We start from the raw sequence: 23,576 nt of genomic DNA on the forward strand, positions 1-23,576 counted from the left end.
AATTGAAAAACGTTTTTTTAATTTTCTGCCACAAAAGTGACAGCTATTTTGATTAGGTTTTCCTATTAATACTTTATAAAAACCTGCAAATCCTGTGTATAGCCCCCAAATGTTAGCAACCTGCCCAAAGCAATTTTTCCAGCCCAACATGTTAAAAATAAGTTCAATTGGGCAGAAACTCACCCAATCTGGTAACAGTGGCTGCGCAGGGGCTAAGCAAAGCAGTAAACTGACAATCTTTGCTGGTGATTGGATAGTGCATTCAGGCGCCATCGGTTATTGGTTAAAATTAGCCAATCAGAGGCAGAATAAGGCAGGGGTGCACGTTTCCCCGATCCTTGACAATTGTGCGCGCTCTTCACATGTATGGGAAAAAACTTGTGCCATCAGAAACTGAATTTGATAACAGTCACTCTTGAGGAGTGCTTATCTAAATTGAATTTTGTTATATATTAATCTTTATATATGTACTCATTTGGCAAATGTTTTTATCTAAAGCAGCTTACAAGTAATTAGAAAAAGTAAAATTAACTGCCATAATCATACCAAGGGCATGCACTCTCATCTAATGGTCTACAGATGAGACCTACCTCTTAAGAATGGTCTGTTGTTGGGCGCTCTGGCACAGGGGTAAAACGCACAACACATAATCAGAGGCTTCAGTCCTCAACGCAGTTGTCGTCGGTTCAATTCCTGGCTCAGACGACCTTTGCTGCATGGCATCCACCCCTTTCCTGTCAGCTTACTGACCCAAAAATAGGAAAAATAAAGGCCAATAGTGCCTCAAAAAACATTTAAAATAAATAAAAAGAATATTCTGTTTGGTGACCAGACCTTACCTCAACCTTGGCCTCTGAAAACACGTTATGATGAATGAATGGCTTACATTACTTTGTTTACTTCATTCATTATTATTCTATTCATTTTACATTATTTGTATCTTTAGTAAGATCTGCAAAATGAGTTTCTCTGATCTACATATAAGTCACCGGTATAACTAATATAAAGTGGTATAAGTATTTTAACACTATTTCCAACAAAAAAAAAAAGAAAAAAGAATTACCTAATGTGACACTTTTGGATGGCTGGTCTATGGAACTGGTACTGAAGGAGTTGGTGGATGGTTGGACTGCAAGGGTGGTGGTGAATGGAGTGGTGGGTCGTGTTGCACTGGTCTGGACTATGAGGCTGGTGGATGGCTGGGCTGCAGGGGTGTTGACGGATGCACTGATGGGTAGTGCTGGATTGCTGATGATGAGGCTAGTGGACGGTTGCTTATTAGTCCAACATCAGTGAAAATAAAACACAAAATTGTCAAGTTAATTTGTTTTGCATGCTAGCAAGCTATTTGTTACTTGCAATGTATATTTAGAAAGACATCCACTAACACATGTATTTATATGCATGTCCCCTAAAATGTGCTCCACAGTATAACTGAGCAGAGGTTATCTGTAAGTGTGGAAAATGAAATTAACTGTATGATCATCAAGCTTTAATAAACTCTTTGTAAGATTTTTGTAGTAGTATGTTATGTGGACAATGTAATTTATCCAGTAAAACAATTAATGGGCTTACCTTTGAGCGACACCTCGGTTAGGGCCTTCATTCTGTCATGGCACTGCTGCCATTTAGGATGCAACACATTTGCGAACCAGGTGCCAGCCTTTTTCCCTGGTTTGCCAGTAAAAATGATGGCCCTGTGTCCCAGTCCATGTAACTTTTCAAGCTAGGTATCAAAAAAGTGAATAAACATGTTATATAGAAATATTATACCTTAATTTTGCGAGAGGCAGTTAGACACATACCCAAAGGGATGCATCTTCAATCACATGGGACGTGGTTTTGTTTTTTCGTTGTTTTTTGAGCCAGTCCTCTCTTCTTGTCTCAAATGTTTGCATTTTCTTTGCAAGTCTCTGCTTCCTTGGCTGTACTGCATGGCTAGATTTTCAAGTCTTGGTGGCCACAGCAATAATTGCTTTGCAGTTGACACAAACTGTTGTTGTGGACGCTCGTGTCATATCTTAGCCCTGGATTAATGAATAATATTTCTATTAAAAAACACTCTACTTCTTAGTAATTTGTGTAATTACAGCACAAGGAGGGGCATTTTGAGATGAGCTTTATATCTTAACTGATTGTAAACATATGAAATAAAAAAATATTCACATGTATCAGTTACTTATACCGTACCTGTTGAGCGGCACTGCCATGTGTATGGGAAGAAACTTGTGCCATCACAAACTGAATTTGAATTTCTCAGACTGAATCTGTATTTGTGTCATTTGAAATTAAATGCACTGATTTGAAACTGAATTTCACTTAATTGAAACTGAATTTAATGGTTTGAAACTGAATTCATTTGCTCTGAAAATGTATTTCGTTGAACTGAAAATTCAGTTTCACTACTTTTACTTTCAGTTCTAAAATTCAATTTCAGTTCTAAAATTCAGTTGTTTGTGTCACACATCCGGGTCCTTGAAGCCACAGATTAATCAAACACAGATTCACAGATTCACGGATGTCATTCACTATTGCTGCGTCCAAATTGAGAGGCTGCATTCTTTGAAGGACGCATTTGTTGCCGATTACGTCACTGTGAGGCAATGAAGTCTACAGCTTCGCAGGCTCCTCCAAATAGGGCCGACAAATGCGTCCTTCTTTTCCCCAGATATGAAGGATGAACCCAGAGAAAACAGCTCCCGGCACGTTGTTTTCAAGCTCCTGCTGGGTTTCCCCGATGGATGGAAGTTAAACACCGATATAATTCAGTCAGATGAAATCTAATGTTGATGTTGGGTTCTTTTTTTTTTTTATCTATGAACACAAAACTTTAACAGTTTAAATGGCTGAATAATGAACAAGATTATAAAACAAGAAAATAAGCCATTAGGGCTCCATTTGTTCGGCTTCACAATAGAGGCTGACATTTTTTCGGGAGTCCCACGGGTCACGGGATTCCCACGGGAAACCCGCGGGACGGGAGACAGCATCAGTAAAGATCACGTGATTGGGACGGTACAGGATACAAAATGAACGGGAGCAGACGGGAGCGGGAGCTAACTAATAGGAGGGAAATAAACTAGGATCAATTGTCTTTGGAAATGTAAAACTGAGACTTTGTTATAAACTAAGAAAAAAAAAACTTGAATCGACGCCGCCATTGTGTAGTTTTTTTCCAAGAAGCCTATACTATAATGTGAGTCAAACGAACTACAAGACCCACAAGCCAACAGTGCTTCTGCTCGGTGTTTTCCACCTGCGTTCAGGATGGAGGGAGCAAACCCAGGTGGAGAACTGGACGTGGTAAAATTGGATTTGTAACGTAAAGTCAGAAGTAAGGACTTATCTATTAAACTCATAGAGCTGACAGGAAAGTCGCAAATATTACCGAACTTCAGGAGAGTTGAATGCAGCGGTGTTAACACGCAGTCTGCTACTTGTAGAATGTGTTTAGTTGTAATCAAGGACACCAGTGATTAAGGGACACTTGTAAAACAGATTCTGGATTAAATCAGTCCTGCATCTCTTCATTCATCAAACCAAAAGTACCAACATGTGTCAAGTCTCATCTGACCAACAAAATTGCTGCATGTGCACTAAAGATTTAAGAGGTAAGGTACGGAAGCCCGTGAGGGGACATGGGGAAATTTATTTCTTTTGCGTCCCCACGCAATACTTTTACGTTCAGCATTTTGGAACAACAGCACAGATGACAAACTGCTCATAAAACAAACACTGATATGTCATTGATATGGTTTATTTGTCATATGCAGGTTAACACGCAGTAAACAATGCGATTAAATGCTTAGGATAAGAAGAACCGTTCAAATCACGATAAAAACAAAAACACCAATGGCGTGCAAAAAAAAAAAAGTACACATCATGCAGCAGTAATAAGCAAACAAAGTGTCACAGATGTGGTTTCGTGCAGCATTATTGTCCAGAGTTCAGTAGTTTGTTTGACAGCTTGTGGATAAAAATTGTCTTTTAGTCTGATTGAAGATCATTTTATTTAAGGCTGATTTCAAAATAAAACTCAATAAATCTCAAAACGGGTGTAGTGTTTGTTTCATTTTTGCAGTTATCTGGTTTGGAAACTATCCCACAAAGTATTGCAAAATAACGCAAAGACTATTGCGTGGGGACACAAAAGAGAAAAAAACCCCCCATGTCCCCTCGCGGACTCCGTATAGAAAGGCTTCATCAAGGGAAGATATTAAATAAATATGTTGTGAAATAGAAAAAAATTGAATGTACCATTAAATGTACAATTTATTTAATAAATCATTAAATATTAAATGTACCACTAATTACGTCATGTCATCTTTAAAATTATACTTAATTATTCAGTGGCACATTTAATTGCATTATAGTCCATTTCTTGATATAATGGTACATTTATTGTTTCTAATGATGTATTAAATAAATAAATGGTACCTTTAATTTAAAGGCACATTTAATGTTACATTTCTTTCATGTTACATTTACTTCACTTATGGGACATTCACAACATTTATTTATTTAATGATGATTTTATTGTATTAATTTTGTCCAGTTTGACCCTCCATTCTTGATGCCTGTATAGGAGGTCATGTCAGAATTTGAATCAGGTGTTCTGGAGCAGACACACATCTAAAACCTGCAGGGAAGGAGTCCCTGAGGACCAGGGTGGTGAACCATTGAGGTACAGTTTCTAAATTATGAAGGTAATGCCTTTTTGGCCTTTTGTTCAACAAGTACAGTTCTCTTGCTAGGTGCATTTTTCTTTCGTTTCAGCAACTTGAAACATAAAAGTGATGTCATTGTTCAAAGGAAACAGTCACTTAATAAATAAGTAAAATACAACTATGTACATTTTGTTTATTCAACTAATATAGGCATGGTCTGTTTCCTTGTTTGATATTTTATTATTTCTTCATTATTATTCTTTTTACTTTAACTGGCCTTTACTACAGTTAAAAACAGGGACCTAACTGGTCCTTCAAAGAAAGAAATTGCCAAAAGATTAAATGAAGAAAACAAAAATGGGAGTGGCACAGGAGTGGGAGTCGTTCTGAATGGGAGCGGGATGGGAGTGGGAGTCAATTTACCAGGAGTGGGACGGGACAGGATTTTTTTTTTTATGCTGGCCTGGGATTGGGATGGGACAAGACATTTTTCTGTAGGAGTGGGATGGGACAGAAGAGAAAATCCACTCCCATGTCACCCTCTACTTCACAGCTCTGTGGTTCATGCTATCACTGTTGCTAGGCAACATAAGTTACGCTGAGGTAAAGGCAGGGGAAACGCAGACCGACATAACACCGGCCGCACCATGCTGATCTGGCATGTTTAGCTAATAGCTACAGGTAGCATAAGTGTTGCTGTTTGACCATCATTTGTTTACATGACGCTTCTTATAGATGGTGATTTGACTTGGTGATTGACGTCCGCCAAGCTCATGTATGCTGCACTGCTCCAGCTCAACATGCCTAAAGGAAGTTTGACCTGATGTGAAACGTAAATCGATGAATCTGTGCTTGATTAATCTAAGGCTATCCTCAAGGACCCGGATGTGTGACACAAAAAACTGAATTTTAGAACTGAAAGTGAAAGTAGGCAAACTGAATTTTCAAAACAACGAAATACATTTTCAGTGCAAATAAATTCAGTTTCAAACCAATAAATTCAGTTTTAAACCATTAAATTCAGTTTCAAATCAATGCATTTAATTTCAAATTACACAAATACAGATTCAGTCTGAGAAATTCAATTTCAGTTTGTGATGGCACAAGTTTCTTCCCATACTATACCCCTAAACCTAACCCAGTACATACCTAAGTGACTGTAACATCAAATTATATATATATATATATATATATATATTTTTTTTCTCATGGTTCTGTTTCAGAGTCCATTTCATCCTCCACAGCAGCAGGGGGCAGCACCACATAGCTACATGAACCAGGCTCCCGGCTCCCAGCAGTCCGTTCGGCCATCTCAATAAAGTGTAGCAGCAAAATCAGCAGCATGGCTGTGTTCATGGACCTGAATGTGTTGTTTTCTGCTGACAGAAAGCGCATGCAGAGTCTCGTAGAGACAGCCGCTCACCGTGAGTCCACTTCTAATTAGTCTACTTCGGGTCCAGCCTGTGAGTCAACCGTTATCCACATCATTTTTTACTACCTTGGGCATCTTTAATTTGCTCTAGTTTAAAAACTACACCCGAACCTGGACTAGATTATGTTACACTAATAGCAGAATCTTTCAAACCCAGGCATGAAAAAACAGAAGAATGTTATCGGTTATTTGTGCAGAGCTCTAGCATCGGAAATTAATAACTTCATGGAAAATATGGAAACATTATTTGCCAATGTAAATCATAAAGTCATGTTTTATTGTGGAGACTTTAATATCAATTTTCTAAATCCAAAAGAACATTAAATTGTAGATTTTATTAAATGATATAGGGTTTGAGCCGTTATCCGCTGATTACTAAACCCAGCAGAATAACAACACACTCAGTCACACTTGGCGACAATTATTCATTAATTATCTAAAATGCAGTTGAAGAAGTGGGTTGTTGATACAGTAATCATTTTCCTGTTTTTTGGTGATTCATGACCGTATCTGTAGGAAGGAGATCTATAAAATAACACATCCTCTTTACTACACTGCCAATTAATTCAATATAATATGGAGAAAGTAGTATACAAGTAAGCCATTTACCACAAAATGATTACAAAATGTTTGTAAGAAAAACAAATCTTTATATAGACAGTTTATACAATCTAGAACTCGTGAAGCAAGACAGAAATATAACAGGATTTTAAATAACATTTATGATGTGGTTAAAGGATTTAATTAATCTTTTGTAGGTTTAGGAACAAAACTAGCTGATAAAATGAATAACTTGCAACAAAAATAAGAATGAACAGGTTTAAACATTTACAACTCTAGCTCAGTTTATCTGAAACCTGTAAATACAAATAAAATATTAGATATGATTAATAAATATAAGAAAAAGACATCTGCTGACTGCAATGGATTGACAGTTCATACTGTCATTGTTTTTTTTTTACAAATCAAAATCATTTGTGATTTGTCATTCACAATGTCATGATTTCAGAGTAAAATGAAAACTGCTGAAGTAAATCCACTGTACAAGGCTGGAGACAAACACCCCTTAATAACAGGCCTTTGTCATTACTCTGCTGATTCTCCAAAATACTGGAAAAGCCGTTTATTCAAAGGTTAGACCACTTCATGCCAAAGAATAATTTACTGTGAGAATGGTCTGAAATTATGAGACATATTGGGGGAAAGTAAAATAAAATGTTTTGACCTACTTTTAATAAAATGCAAAGCAAATATTAGGATATGTGGAAGAAACTTTTTAACATTTCATTTGTGATGTTATTCGGAGCGGGTTATACCGAAATTTAATTTTACTAATTACAAATCATGAATCATGCCTGAAGGCTGAAAGAAAAGAAAAAAGGGCACATTAGCTTTCTAAATGACATGCCAGGGGGGGGTAAAAAGAAAAACAGAGGATTTGTCAGTGGCAAGAAATGGGGGTAAACATAAAATCAGCCCTACCTTGCTCTTGGATTCGCTGTTAATATGGTCGGAAATGACCCGTTTGTGTTTTCTCTAAAAAATACTGGCAGCAGATAGCATGAAACCAAAAAAATTAATGGAAAGGTGTAACGTCAGAGACTTTACACTTTTCCATTAATATACATGTATGTAATAAACCACTAAGTCATTGGATTTATTTAATTGAAAATTCAATGATTACAGGGGGGAGGGGCAATGATAGAAAATAATTGAGAACCACTACTTTAATGTGACAATGTTACACAGCAACGTTATTAGCAGTGCAGAGCACTACACTGACATATAAATGACATGTTTAGAGAATTGCAGTTCCTTTAATCTTTCATTTTATTGCATTTTAAAGAGAATCAAAACTTGCACAATAGGTTAGACAAGTAGCTCGCAACAAATGGGCATTTCTCTTTTCATACCAATGCCGGTATGCTTAAGAGGTTAAATTAGATTTTTTTAGTTAAAGTTCATTAAAGAAATTAGATAATTTACCAATATTAGTTAAAACTGCTTAGTTTTACTAGATTAATTAAACCATGTTATTTAAACATATTTGTTCCACCTGCAGTGGGATTCTCCACTGTCGCCATCAACTATGTATTTGAACCCACAGCCAAGAAAAAACAGGTAAGTTTACTTGCTGTGCTTTCTTCAGGGGCAGTCAAGCTGTTATGTGACTGCATGTTATTTATACTTTATCATCCTGTGCTGGTAATCAGTTACTTCTTATTAAAATGTACGTTTGTTTCCCCTTGGCAGGAAGTTCCCTCCCCAATGCCGATCAATGAGCTGATTGGTCAGCTGCCTGTGGTGCAGGGTCGCTCTCGTCCAATTAGAGTGCTGAACAGACTAACAGTGGTGATGTCGGAGGCCAGTCACTTTGTGAGTTTTCATTGGAGTGTATTGGTCAGAATAGCAGATGAAAGGAATTTTGATGAAGTCATGCTGTTTGTTTGCGTGCGTGCGTGCGTGCGTGCTCTGGTGTGTTTGCCTGCTGTCCTAGAGGCCAAGTGCTACTGAGTATCGCGCCTTCGACCTACTGGCCGTCCACCCGACCACAGAGAAACTCTTCCATGTAAGTTTCACTTAATCTCTTTTCATCTGAGCTGCAGTAGGATGATGCTTACACTAATTGCAGGACTTCTCACTGTTTTTACTCAACTGGTGTTAAAGAAACTTACAATTTCTACTGTGTGCCTGAAGAACAGAACTCGGGTAAGTATTCAAACCCAACTGACCAACAGAAAAACGGGACAGAGAAGTGGTCATAAGGTTAAAGTGGTAGAAATGTGCTCTGATTGCTGGATCTGAGCTCATCATCCAACTGCTGCTCCGTCTTAAACACTTGTAGACTCCACAGACATGCAGCAGTGTAAGAATGGTTCTGATCTTCTTCAAGCAAACCAAAAGAAAACCTGAACTTCGTTAAATTCTTAAATGTAAAATGTGAGAATTAAGGCCACACAATTTCAGGAAAGTAAGTAATAGTGATTATATTGCTGAATATTGCGATCAGCGCAGACACAGCAGGTCCAGAGACCTGAGCGACGGAGTAAGGCGGCAGTTTAAAACTGCAGGAAAAAAATTGGGTTTTGAATTCACTCACTGAAAAAAGTTATGGCGTTAAAAAACTGTCATCCCAGCCAAGTTCTCGGTTGGCCGCTTGGGGTTGGAAGGCGACAGGAAAAGTGGGTCTTCTAATCAGGGTCTGGACGGGGGGTTGGAGTCAGGTCTTCGGGGCTGATTGGTGCTGGCTTTACCTGGTTCTGATGCCCGGTCTGCTAGCTGGGGTAGCTGCCGGGTTCTGGCGGGGGGCTCAGCTGCGCAGTATGCGGCAGTAATTGCAGGTATGGCTTCGCTTTGGTGGAGGGGCTTTTCGGCCTTCTTGGTGTAGCAGGGATATGCCATACGGCTGTGTGTGCGGCCTTCATGCTGGGGCACCGTCAGGTTTTTTGTGTGAGTTTGTAGGGTGCCCCGTATTTGACGTGCTGTGGTGGCCTTCTTCTGCTGCTTCCTCCTGCTTCTCTGGCCCCCTGCTTGGGCCGGGCTGCGGTTGCAGTCTGATGGGTAACGCAAGGGAGTGCTTCATGTACCTGCGCCAGGGCGGCTGGGGGGATGTGCTTGGCCTGGGGCGGTTTGGCCAATGTCGATATTTAAAACATAAAAATTGACAATGTCAGATTATAAAAGGTTCACCTTCAAAGTTTCAATCTTATTTTATTTAAAAACAATGAACAATACCCCTGAAACAATTCAAACTTGTTTTACCTGCACATGAGGCAGTGCTCTCAAATATGACATGTTTAGAGCATTGCAGTTCCTTTAATCTTTCATTTTTTGCATTTTAAAAAGAAACAAAACTTGCACAATAGGTTAGACAAGTAGATGAGATCTGTGGATAAGATCGGTTTCATATGTAAGTATCGGCCGATCACCGATCTTACAAAATGAAGGAAATCAGGGCCGATCAATCGGTGCACCCCTACTCTTTATCCTTCTTTCTCTCCTCTATTCTTCTCATTCTCTCCCTTTACTTTTTTGCCCCACCTCTCTCCCTTTCTTGCGTCTTTTTTTACCTTTCATTTCCGTCTCGGTGTCCATTGTATTTAAATAATCCCAAAGCAGTTTTTAATAAGTGGTGTTTCATTATTGGACTTCTGTGCTAGTCACGGATTGTCCATAATGAACACCATGTTCAAGCATAAGGGTGTCCATCAGTGCACTTGGCAACAGGACACCCTAGGCAGGAGGTCGATGATCGACTTTGTTGTCGTATCATCAGACTTCAGGCCCCATGTCTTGAACACTCGGGTAAAGTGAGGGCTGAGCTGTCCACTGATCACCACCTGGTGTGAGTTAGGTCCGCTGGAGGAAGAGAAAGTCTGACAGACTTGGCAGGCCCAAGCACATAGTGAGGATCTGCTAGGAACGTTTGGCAGAGCCCTCGGCCAGGGATGTATTCAACTCCCACCTCCGGGAGAGCTTTGACCAGATTCCGGAGGACTTCCGAGGGAAGCAGTGCTTCGCCAACACTGTTTACAGTGGGGTTGGGTGGCTGCTGACCTTGACTGGGGACATTTTTGGGCGGTGGAAGGAGTACTTCGAGGATCTCCTCAATCCTGCCGTCACACCTTCCCTGGTGGAAACAGAGACTGGGGACTCGGGGTTGGACTCTTATCACCCAGGCTGAAGTCACCGAGGTGGTTAAAAAGCTCCGTGGTGGCAGGGCTTCGAGGGTGAATGAGATCCGCCCTGAGTACCTCAAGTCTCTGGATGTTGTGGTTGACACGCCTTTTCAACATTGCGTGGCGGTCGGGGACAGTGCCTCTGGACTGGCAGACCGGGGTGGTGGTCCCCCTTCATAAGAAGGGTGACCTGAGGGTGTCTTTCAACTACAGGGGGATCACACTCCTCAGCCTCCCTGGTAAGGCCTACACCAGGGTATTGGAGAGGAGAGTCCGGCCGATAGTCGAACCTCGGCTTCAGGAGGAGCAGTGTGGTTTTCGTCCCGGCCATGGAACACTGTAGGGGGGTGCACCAGAAATACAGAGTCGGCGGCCCTTTATCAGGGGCCATCCGGTCTCTGTACAAGCGGAGGAGTTTGGTCCTCATTGCCGGCACCAAGTTGGACATCTCTTTTTTGTGCAGATGATGTCGTTCTGCTCTTCCCCTCCAGCCAGGACCTACAGCATGCGCTGTGGCAGTTCGCAGCTGAGTGTGAAGCGGCTGGGATGAGGATCAGCTCCTCCAAGTCCGAGGCCATGGTTCTCGACCAGAAAAGGGTGGCTTGTCCTCTTCAGCTTGGAGGGGAGTTCCTGCCTCAAGCTAAGGAGTTTAAGTATCTCAGGGTCTTGTTCACTTTTTTTTATTTGTATTTTATCAATACATTTGGCCATGGATGCCCTTTTTTTGGCTTGATCACCTGCCTCCAAAAATGTCTGTGCATGTTCTGACCACCAGCACCAGATACAAACTGTAAAGAAATGTCAGGTTGCGGGCTAGGAGTGAGTTGAAAGAGGGGAGTGAGATTCAGTCTTGCTGCTGGTACTCAGCTCAGTTATACAGTCGCACCAAGCAGAAAGTCGGGCTTCAGGAGCAATAGGAAAAAAGGGTGTCTTTAACAGTATCTGCCTCCTCTGCAGGCTCATATTAATGATGATACTTTATAACCTGAAAGTGCAGTGGTGATATTCTGAAGCCTTTGTTGCCTATGCTGCATCAAAAGTGTCAGAATTCTTTAGAGTTTAGAGTCTTTAGGAAGTTTCTGGGCTTTTTCCTACGACCACAATCTACCTGAAAATACAGGTCCTTCTCAAAAAATTAGCATATTGTGATAAAGTTCATTATTTTCCATAATGTAATGATGAAAATTTAATATTCATATATTTTAGATTCATTGCACACTAACTGAAATATTTCAGGTCTTTTATTGTCTTAATACGGATGATTGTGGCATACAGCTCATGAAAACCCAAAATTCCTATCTCACAAAATTAGCATATTTCATCCGACCAATAAAAGAAAAGTGTTTTTAATACAAAAAACGTCAACCTTCAAATAATCATGTACAGTTATGCACTCAATACTTGGTTGGGAATCCTTTTGCAGAAATGACTGCTTCAATGCGGCGTGGCATGGAGGCAATCAGCCTGTGGCACTGCTGAGGTCTTATGGAGGCCCAGGATGCTTCGATAGCGGCCTTTAGCTCATCCAGAGTGTTGGGTCTTGAGTCTCTCAACGTTCTCTTCACAATATCCCACAGATTCTCTATGGGGTTCAGGTCAGGAGAGTTGGCAGGCCAATTGAGCACAGTGATACCATGGTCAGTAAACCATTTACCAGTGGTTTTGGCACTGTGAGCAGGTGCCAGGTCGTGCTGAAAAATGAAATCTTCATCTCCATAAAGCTTTTCAGCAGATGGAAGCATGAAGTGCTCCAAAATCTCCTGATAGCTAGCTGCATTGACCCTGCCCTTGATAAAACACAGTGGACCAACACCAGCAGCTGACACGGCACCCCAGACCATCACTGACTGTGGGTACTTGACACTGGACTTCTGGCATTTTGGCATTTCCTTCTCCCCAGTCTTCCTCCAGACTCTGGCACCTTGATTTCCGAATGACATGCAGAATTTGCTTTCATCCGAAAAAAGTACTTTGGACCACTGAGCAACAGTCCAGTGCTGCTTCTCTGTAGCCTGGGTCTGGGGAATGCGGCACCTGTAGCCCATTTCCTGCACACGCCTGTGCACGGTGGCTCTGGATGTTTCTACTCCAGACTCAGTCCACTGCTTCCGCAGGTCCCCCAAGGTCTGGAATCGGCCCTTCTCCACAATCTTCCTCAGGGTCCGGTCACCTCTTCTCGTTGTGCAGCGTTTTCTGCCACACTTTTTCCTTCCCACAGACTTCCCACTGAGGTGCCTTGATACAGCACTCTGGGAACAGCCAATTCGTTCAGAAATTTCTTTCTGTGTCTTACCCTCTTGCTTGAGGGTGTCAATAGTGGCCTTCTGGACAGCAGTCAGGTCGGCAGTCTTACCCATGATTGGGTTTTTGAGTGATGAACCGGGCTGGGAGTTTTAAAGGCCTCAGGAATCTTTTGCAGGTGTTTAGAGTTAACTCGTTGATTCAGATGATTAGGTTCATAGCTCGTTTAGAGACCCTTTTAATGATATGCTAATTTTGTGAGATAGGAATTTTGGGTTTTCATGAGCTGTATGCCAAAATCATCCGTATTAAGACAATAAAAGACCTGAAATATTTCAGTTAGTGTGCAATGAATCTAAAATATATGAATGTTAAATTTTCATCATGACATTATGGAAAATAATGAACTTTATCACAATATGCTAATTTTTTGAGAAGGACCTGTATAAGGACTGAAAAAAAAGTCCATTCTAGCCTGAGAGTACTCTGATTGTTTTAATGAAGTAACACATGGTAATACTGTGTTTGTGATTAGACCACCTGTATGCTATGTGACGTTGACATCATCTGCATCTCAGTGACGGAGAAACTTCCCTTCTTCTTCAAGAGAGCGCCCATCAACGGGGTGACTGCCTCATTCAATGTTTGCTTGCTTGCTTAGTTTGTTTAAGTGTTTACGGAATGTATGTGTTTGTCTTTGTGTGTAGGCGATTGACAGAGGTGTGGTGTTTGAGCTGTCATATGCCTCAGCACTTAGAGACACCACAATGAGGTGCTACACCATTGCCAACTCTGTTTGTCTGATGGAAAGCTGCAAAGGAAAGGTTTGTGTCCTTTGCTTATGATGTGGCCACTTCAGAGCTGAAACATTAAAAGTTGTTTCTGTTGCAGAACATCATCCTTTCAAGCGCTGCTGAGAAGGTCAGTGATTAATGAATTACTGATTAATTTAAAATCTGTGATGTCAGCAGCTATATGTGAATGACAAACCACTCAGACAGCAAGTTCTCTGACAACCAAAACTCCTTAATACTGGTTAACACTACCTAACACCAAGTACCACTCATCCAACAAGACTTGTTACCTCTTGTTAACACTCCATAACAGCCTTTAACAACCTATTTTCTGAGGTAAACTAATGTGATTTCTTATTTTTGGTTAAATATCAAAGCTTTCTAACTTTATATTTGTGTCTTTTAAAGGCTTTGGAGCTTAGAGGACCATATGACATCACCAACCTGTATCCTCCAATCACTAATGATAAACCTCTATTAGGTTCCTCCCACTCTGAAGGAACAAACAAAAGTTGGTGTATAACCAAGGCTTTAGAAAAGGACTTCTATGTGTGGTGCAGGCACAGTGAGAGAGGCAGTAGTCCGACAGAAATCTGTTTATTTCTGTGATAGTGTCCCTGTAGAACCATGTAATGCTTTTCCTGTGGGACTGTGTAGTACTCTTTGTAATCTGAAATGCACCAGGATGTTGTGTTACCCTGCTGGACCACTATCTGTCCACAACTTATTTCAAGTATAGACAGTAGACAGTTTTTACTGACAGTAGCATGGCTGTGCCATGGAATCTCCAGTGTCACCGATTATGGGACTGTGTAGTACTCTTTGTAATACAGTGTATTGCAGTCTTATACTCTGTGTTGTCTTGAGAAGTTTCTCCTATGTCAGTTAATTGGTCTGTCAGACACAGACATTAAGTGTTTATAGTACAGTGCAGTATTATGTAGAACAGTGTTGTACTCAGTGTGTTTTATTCTTGACAAGTCACTCAGAGGCATGCTGTTTGGTCTGTCAGAAGCTGACTCTAAAGAGGCCGTCTCTTCCACCTGCAGAGCCGTTTTACTGCATGCAGGTAAATTACGACAAGGTCCTGCAGCTGCATGAGCATCCTGTTGGTTTACATGGTTTCCCTAAGTATTTGTTTACCTGTTTATCTGTTTCCTGTTATATCACATTTTTTACCTCGTTCTTTGTGCTCAGAAACCAGGAAGACGGCTAGTGGCATTGTGTACACCATGAAGAGTCAGCAGGAGGTGCTGCAGGACTCTGCAGGCAGTAGGTTTTTTTCTATGTTTATAAATCAAATAGGAAGTAACATCAACTCAGACCTGCAGAACTTTGATTAAGTAGAACCTCAGATTTCTTTTGGCTAAGGCCTACATTTACTCCGCAAGATCAGAGAAAATTGTTCTCTCTGCCAGGGCTGCAAGAACATTATTGCATTATTTTGTTCTTGTAGTCCTGGCTTGATGGTTCTTGCAGCTTAATCTTTACACATATTCTGGGCTGAAAGTCTTTTTTTGTTGTGGTGCCTGACAAATGTTGCATGACTGTTTGGGAATGTAAAGTGGGCATGGTTACTACACTAAGAAATTGTACATTTTGTTATGGTGACTTCCCAGGAGTTTCTACACTTGTTTTCTTGCAAAATATGAAATATCCAGGTCAGAAAGAACTTTGTTTACACTCTTGTTAAATTGAATGACTATCAAATTTGTCTACAGAAGACAGGTATATAAAAAAAAAACTAGAATGCTGTGAAAAAGCTAATTATTTATTATTTTTTGCGAATAACTCAAATATTATATAGATTCATTTAAAAAAAGTAAAATATTTCAAGCCTTCATTTCCTGTAACTTTGTTGATTATGGCTTATAGATAATAAAAGCTCAAATTAGAATATTACATACACCAATAAAAAAGCATTTTTAATGTATAAATGTTATGTAATATCCATATTATGGCCTACAAAATCATGGAGAAAACTCCTCATTTGACAGATGTCCAGAAGACCATCACCGATACCCTCCACAAGGAGGGTAGGCCACAATAGGTCATTGCTAAAGAAGCTGATTGTTCACAGAGTGCTTTATCCAAGCATATTCATAGAAAGTGCAGTGGAAGGAAAGGGTGCACCAGCAACAGGGATAACCCCAGCTTTGAGATGATTTGTCAAGCAAAATCCATTCACGAATTTGGGAGATCTTCACAAGGAGCGGATTAGGGAGTAAGCCTATCAAGAGCCACTATGCACAGACAAATCCTACACATGCTGGTAAAGATTCTTAGTCATTCAGGACATGGTAAGTAAAAATAGCTTAAAAAAGCAAAACGACTGGACCTCGGTTCTTGTAGCTGAAGATATTTTGCCCTTTATCTGAAGGGCTCTCTCAGTTCACAGGTAGTAAGGGAGAAGGTCCAAGCTTTTAAGCTGTTTGGGATGTGCCATTCTGCACTTTAAAATTCACCTGCAGATTAGACTCCCCTAACAATAGGGCGTCGTTGGTGCTGTTAGCCTGGATCACTGAGAGATGTTTTGGTCACCAGCAAGAAGGTGTGTATTGGTTTGAAATTGACTGGGCATCTGGCTTAATGCTCCTCCTCCTCTGTTTAGAAATGTTTTTTTGATGTAAATGGCTTCCTTTAATCCTCTCTCAAACCATCTTATCTTCTGTGTCCAATATATGCACATTTTTGTACAGCTGAGACTTGTCTTAAGGAGCTGGCTCCCTGTGTTGAGTCATGTGTGTGTGAAGAAGCTGTTTAGTTTCTCCATAGATGTTTGAGCCTTCCTCTCTGCACTGAACTGCATACATCATGCTGATCAGTTTGTGTTTGGGTATTTTGTTCTTGGGATGAAACAACTTCTGTCTGGAAATTCAGTTAGGTCTGAAATGCACCAGGATGTTGTGTTACCCTGCTGGACCACTATCTGTCCACAACTTATTTCAAGTATAGACAGTAGACAGGTTTTACTGACACAAGCATGGCTATGCCATGGAATCTCCAGTGTCACCGATTATGGGACTGTGTAGTACTCTTTGTAATACAGTGTATTGCAGTCTTATACTCTGTTGTCTTGAGAAGTTTCTCCTAAGTCAGTTAATTGGTCTGTCAGACACAGACATTAAGTGTTTATAGTACAGTGCAGTATTATGTAGAACAGTGTTGTACTCAGTGTGTTTTATTCTTGACAAGTCACTCAGAGGCGTGCTGTTTGGTCTGTCAGAAGCTGACTCTAAAGAGGCCGTCTCTTCCACCTGCAGAGCCGTTTTACTGCATGCAGGTAAATTACGACAAGGTCCTGCAGCTGCATGAGCATCCTGTTGGTTTACATGGTTTCCCTAAGTATTTGTGTAATTATGGCCTATCTCCCCATGGAGGTAGTGGAAAAGAGAGCCCTGAACTCCTTCGAGGGAACACCACCGAGCCACTGGTTCAGATATGTGGATGAATTCAGGTGTCATCCACATACCTGGCTTTTTTGGACTGTTTGGTGCACATGGAAAGAGATGGGACGCCTAATCTTTGAGGTTTACAGGAAACCAACCCACACAGATTAGTACCTTCTGTATGACTTTTACCACCCAGTGGAACATAAACTTTCTGTCATCAGAACTCCACAATCAGGCTGAACATGTCCCCACTTAGACAGAAAGGAAGGAGAAAGAACAGTATCAACATCAACAATTCTCATCAAACTTGTGGATGTCCTACCTGGGCTTTTGTCAAGGCAGTGAAGAAATCTACAAAACACACCACTGAACAGAACAAGGAAAAGAACAAATAAAAAAAAAAAGACATTGTCATCCCTACATCGCTGGAACATCGGAGGAAATCAGAAGGATTTTTTTTCCAACACAGGATTGCATTTGGACCTAACCAAACTCCCAGACAAAGGTTGTTTTATCCTTAGGACAAAATACCCAAACACGAAATAAGTGGCATGATGCATGCAGTTCAGTGTAGAGAGGAATGCCCAGACATCTATATTGGAGAAACTAAACAGTCTCTCCACAGATGCATGGCTCAGGAGAGTCATGCTATCAATTGAAAGCATGGCGATCTTTAAGCAAAGTAGGTATACCTGTCAACACTTTACTATTTAAATTGACCTGCAATTTAATGCATAGTCTTGATTTTGTGCCTTCTGTTTGTTTACACTAAACAAACCCAGATATCTGAGGCAAAAAAGGAAAGGTATGGATAATTAGCCTTGGCTTCGCTTTACTGTTTTTACAGTTTGTTATCCTGTCTTCCACATACATGATATTTAATATCATGTATGTGGCTCTACAGAGCTGCATTGGTGCTGCTCTGTAGAAAAGGTAGATACAGTGCAAATATTTACCCACCCCTGGGCTGCTCTAAAGAAAGACTCATGTACTTTCTCCAGTGATTAGTTCTGTTCCTGTTGTTCCCTTCATCCATCTGCCTGGCAAGTTACGGCATTAAAGGGAGGCAGGTTTCTTAAATGATACAGCCTTGTCAGCATTTGTTCATTGTATACAAAAAAGGCAACCTCAAAGTGTTGTTACTGCATTAAAAAACAAGAGTGTTGAGTTAATTGAGCTCATTTTCACAGCTGACCACAATACAATAGATTCCCTCCCGTTTCTTCAGACCTCTGACCCATCCTAAAACCGGTGAAGAGAAGAAATCAACGTCAAAGTTTTTTATTATATTAAATTGGATAGGTGCATTTAGAGGTCCGGGCAGGGTGAGACATAGTTAAAGTGATTTAGAATCACCAGTAGTTAATTCAAGGTATTAACCTGTTGCATGCAATACAGATTGAAGGGTTTAATGCTGAGCTGTTTTGATTTGTAGTGCGGCTGAATCTCGCAGCGCGGATGCGATCAGCAAGGTGCATGTTCATGTTTTTGTCCAGCTGATCCCAAATCAGCTGGGAGTTAGAAGTTGGACTTTTAGAGTTTTTCATTCAAATCAGCTGCGGTCTGGGCCTCGTGGCCTGACCACTCCTTTGTCCCAGTTTTATTACTGGAGTTTTTCCATTGAGTTCCCGCAGCCCACCGTCTACCAGCTGATTGGCGAAAATCGAGACATCAGGACACTAGGATTCACTTTCCCAAGTTAACGCAAATTGCACATTTTGTCCATAAAACTGCTGGTTTGATCGTCATAGACACTCATGTATAAGAGAAGCATTTGTGTTTATTTCGTGCAAGAGTGAGTTATCTGTCAAAATAAGGTTGAAGTTCCCCCACCTTCAGTGAAGCGGTTGAATAAACAGTGACATTTAGTGGTTTTGGTTAATAATTATCAATTACTAATTACTAACTAACTAATTGTAATTATTAAGGGCTTTGAGCCCGTAAGAACAACACCAGAGGACATCTCTGATTTCTATTCGCAAGTAATGATTTTTGGTTAGGAAATTATTTTTCTGAATTATGATTTTTAATTATAATTTTTGATAAATATTAATTAATCAATAATCATAATCCTTACACTTCCATTCACTAAGTGTACACGGCTCTGTAAGCTGGTTGCCATATGTTAAGGTCAGTGTTAATAAACTTCTCGATCTATCGTGGATAATGAGCTAGCATAGCTTGACAAGCCTCTGCTACCAGCCAAACTGCCATAACCACGATGCACACGCAGCCGTCTTTATTTACAAACACTAAATGGGTCTAATTAGGTATCGAACTGAATTGTGTAATTTCTTTGCTTTTATTGTCGCACTAAAGTGCATCAAATCGCACTTTACTCTCAAATAATTAAATCCATCTGCCTTGTGATAGGAGTGAATTGTATCCTGTCATCATTTTTCCATCTTTTTTTGTATCAAGGCATGCATTATCTCAGCCCACAGACCAGAGATGCACAACCGAGCCCGTGTTAACCTGTTTTCTTGTCTTTCCCTTTGTTTGCCTATACAGGTCCTTCTCAAAATATTAGCATATTGTGATAAAGTTAATTATTTTCCATAATGTCATGATGAAAATTTAACATTCATATATTTTAGATTCATTGCACACTAACTGAAATATTTCAGGTCTTTTATTGTCTTAATACGGATGATTTTGGCATACAGCTCATGAAAACCCGAAATTCCTATCTCACAAAATTAGCATATCATTAAAAGGGTCTCTAAACGAGCTATGAACCTAATCATCTGAATCAACGAGTTAACTCTAAACACCTGCAAAAGATTCCTGAGGCCTTTAAAACTCCCAGCCTGGTTCATCACTCAAAACCCCAATCATGGGTAAGACTGCCGACCTGACTGCTGTCCAGAAGGCCACTATTGACACCCTCAAGCAAGAGGGTAAGACACAGAAAGAAATTTCTGAACAAATAGGCTGTTACCAGAGTGCTGTATCAAGGCACCTCAGTGGGAAGTCTGTGGGAAGGAAAAAGTGTGGCAGAAAACGCTGCACAACGAGAAGAGGTGACCGGACCCTGAGGAAGATTGTGGAGAAGGGCCGATTCCAGACATTGGGGGACCTGCGGAAGCAGTGGACTGAGTCTGGAGTAGAAACATCCAGAGCCACCGTGCACAGGCGTGTGCAGGAAATGGGCTACAGGTGCCGCATTCCCCAGTCCTGGGCTACAGAGAAGCAGCACTGGACTGTTGCTCAGTGGTCCAAAGTACTTTTTTCGGATGAAAGCAAATTCTGCATGTCATTCGGAAATCAAGGTGCCAGAGTCTGGAGGAATCAGAATCAGAATCAGAATCAGAAAAGCTTTATTGCCAAGTACGTTTTTGGACATACAAGGAATTTGTTTTGGCGTAGTCGGTGCAATACAGTACAAATTAAACAGTACAAACATATCTACAATATAATATAAATATAAGTGCACAGTTTTAAGTGAGTGAGAGTAAATATAGAGCAGTATAAGATGCAAGAGCAATACAACAGTGCAGGTGATCATTGTGCAAGTAAGCAGGAGTCCAAGCTGAGCGTTAATGTAACGCATAGAGTTACAGGTTACAGGTGTCCTGTCAGCAAAAAAAGGGGGGGTGTGGGGGAAAGGGAGAGTGTCAGTGTGGTTTCCGGGCTTTGTTAACCAGGCTGGTGGCAGATGGGAAAAAAACTGTTCTTGTGGCGTGAGGTTTTGGTCCGGATGGACCGCAGCCTCCTGCCAGAGGGGAGAGTCTCAAAGAGTCTGTGACCGGGGTGGGAGGGATCAGCCAGAATCTTCCCTGCCCGCTTCAGGGTCCTGGAGGTGTACAGTTCCTGGAGCGACAGTAGACTGCAGCCAATCACCTTCTCAGCAGACCGAATGACACGCTGCAGCCTGCCCTTATCCTTGGCTGTAGCAGCGGCGTACCAGATGGTGATGGAGGAGGTGAGGATGGACTCAATGATGGCTGTGTAGAAGTGCACCATCATAGTCTTTGGCAGGTTGAATTTCTTCAGCTGCCGCAGGAAGAACATCCTCTGCTGGGCTTTCTTGATGAGGGAGCTGATGTTTGGCTCCCACTTGAGATCCTGGGAGATGATGGTTCCCAGGAAGCGGAAAGATTCCACAGTGTCAATTGTGGAGTCACAGAGGGTGATGGGGGCAGGTGGGGCTGGGTTCTGCCTGAAGTCCACAACCATCTCCACTGTCTTTAGAGCGTTGAGCTCAAGGTTGTTCTGGCTGCACCAGTCCAACAGATGGTCCACCTCCCATCTGTATGCGGACTCTTCACCATCAGAGATGAGTCCGATCAGGGTGGTGTCGTCCGCAAACTTCAGAAGCTTGACAGACTGGTGACTGGAGGTGCAGCTGTTGGTGTACAGGGAGAAGAGCAGAGGAGAGAGAACACAGCCTTGGGGGGAACCGGTGCTGATGGTCAGGGAGTCAGAGACGTGCTTCCCCAGCCTCACGCGCTGCTTCCTGTCAGACAGGAAGTCAGTGATCCACCTGCAGGTGGAGTCGGGCACACTCAGCTGGGAGAGCTTCTCCTGTAGCAGAACTGGGACGATAGTGTTGAAGGCAGAGCTGAAATCCACAAACAGGATCCTGGCATAGGTTCCTGTGGAGTCCAGGTGCCGGAGGATGAAGTGAAGGGCTAGGTTGACTGCATCATCTACAGACCTGTTGGCTCTGTAGGCAAACTGGGGAGAAGGAAATGCCAAAATGCCAGAAGTCCAGTGTCAAGTACCCACAGTCAGTGATGGTCTGGGGTGCCGTGTCAGCTGCTGGTGTTGGTCCACTGTGTTTTATCAAGGGCAGGGTCAATGCAGCTAGCTATCAGGAGATTTTGGAGCACTTCATGCTTCCATCTGCTGAAAAGCTTTATGGAGATGAAGATTTCATTTTTCAGCACGACCTGGCACCTGCTCACAGTGCCAAAACCACTGGTAAATGGTTTACTGACCATGGTATCACTGTGCTCAATTGGCCTGCCAACTCTCCTGACCTGAACCCCATAGAGAATCTGTGGGATACTGTGAAGAGAACGTTGAGAGACTCAAGACCCAACACTCTGGATGAGCTAAAGGCTGCTATCGAAGCATCCTGGGCCTCCATAAGACCTCAGCAGTGCCACAGGCTGATTGCCTCCATGCCACGCCGCATTGAAGCAGTCATTTCTGCAAAAGGATTCCCGACCAAGTATTGAGTGCATAACTGTACATGATTATTTGAAGGTTGACGTTTTTTGTATTAAAAACACTTCTTTTATTGGTCGGATGAAACATGCTAATTTTGTGAGATAGGAATTTTGGGTTTTCATGAACTGTATGCCAAAATCATCCGTATTAAGACAATAAAAGACCTGAAATATTTCAGTTAGTGTGCAATGAATCTAAAATATATGAATGTTAAATTTTCATCATTACATTATGGAAAATAATGAACTTAATCACAATATGCTAATATTTTGAGAAGGACCTGTATTTACCCCTTACAGTATTTACTAGCTGTTTATTTGTATTTACCTGATGTTTCCCTATGCTTGCCTGAGCAGGTGAAGCTCCTGCAGCCAAACGACCTAAAACAACCTGACCGAGGGATTGGAAGAGGCAGGACCCACTCTGATTTATTCTTCTGCGTTATTTTTTCGTGTCTCTTTTTGGAGCAGCTTTGACTCTTGGAAACAGATTTCCTAATTTTGGGTAAATAAAGTTTAAAAAATACATTTCTGATTGATTCATTTTTGACTAATTGATAACTGTTTTATAATAAAATCTTGTATATACTCATAAATATTTAAGTTTAATTTTATGCGAGAAGAGGGTGTGTTCTGCATATTTGTGCCCTTTATCAGTTTTATGATTGGCTTAAACACACTGCAAACTGATTACACTTCCTGTTGCTCATACTGTGTATTGCAGAAAGGTCCGCTCAGTGTCCTGTAGTGGTTTGATTGCCCTGGGAAACATCCTAATCTTAATTAAACATTCAGATGACGCTTTTAATAACTCGATTTCAACATTTTTATTCTAAGCTCCTGTTATGGAGGGTTAAAGTGCCAATTTGTAATTATTAAACTCATCCAGTGATTTTTTTTAAATTTGAGTGATGCTTGTAAAGACAGAAGAAGCAGTGGCGTGCACAGACATTTTGGGTGGCAGGTGCTCAAGTGGAAAAAAAGGGCACCTTGTGCGGCACATGGAGCTGTCGGTTGTCTTTGTAGTGTGAGATTTATTACAGGCACAACATGAACATAATTTATATGTATTACTAAGCACCCCCAAAATAAACTGTCCTATGGGTTGAAGGGAAATGACCACCCAGGAAAAAAACTCAAAACAAGAATGCATTTGACAAAATTCTTAAGATTAATAAGGCAACAAAATTATCA

General features: G+C 41.1%; 1 protein-coding gene across 5 annotated transcripts; it reads left to right on the top strand.

The window, feature by feature from the left end:
• Positions 1-4,622: 4,622 nt before the first annotated feature.
• On the top strand, positions 4,623-22,910 carry rpp30 (ribonuclease P/MRP 30 subunit). Of its 5 annotated transcripts, none has more exons than XM_047377937.1 (12): positions 4,623-4,684; positions 5,891-6,091; positions 8,162-8,220; positions 8,353-8,475; positions 8,597-8,668; positions 13,555-13,644; positions 13,727-13,843; positions 13,911-13,940; positions 14,222-14,259; positions 14,803-14,882; positions 15,011-15,085; positions 22,740-22,910. In XM_047377937.1, exons 2-12 carry the CDS (start codon positions 6,010-6,012, stop codon positions 22,775-22,777), a joined length of 804 nt encoding a protein of 267 aa, XP_047233893.1. In that variant the 5' UTR covers positions 4,623-4,684; positions 5,891-6,009; the 3' UTR covers positions 22,778-22,910. The 5 variants fall into 5 exon arrangements, with proteins under 5 accessions (XP_047233893.1, XP_047233896.1, XP_047233895.1 ...); XM_047377938.1 differs by lacking the exon at positions 4,623-4,684 and adding an exon at positions 5,283-5,348; XM_047377940.1 differs by lacking the exons at positions 15,011-15,085; positions 22,740-22,910 and adding an exon at positions 17,146-19,085 and having other exon boundaries at positions 14,803-14,931.
• Positions 22,911-23,576: the final 666 nt, after the last annotated feature.

The sequence above is a fragment of the Girardinichthys multiradiatus genome, chromosome 10 (assembly GCF_021462225.1).
Source record: "Girardinichthys multiradiatus isolate DD_20200921_A chromosome 10, DD_fGirMul_XY1, whole genome shotgun sequence".
Lineage (NCBI taxonomy): Eukaryota > Metazoa > Chordata > Actinopteri > Cyprinodontiformes > Goodeidae > Girardinichthys > Girardinichthys multiradiatus.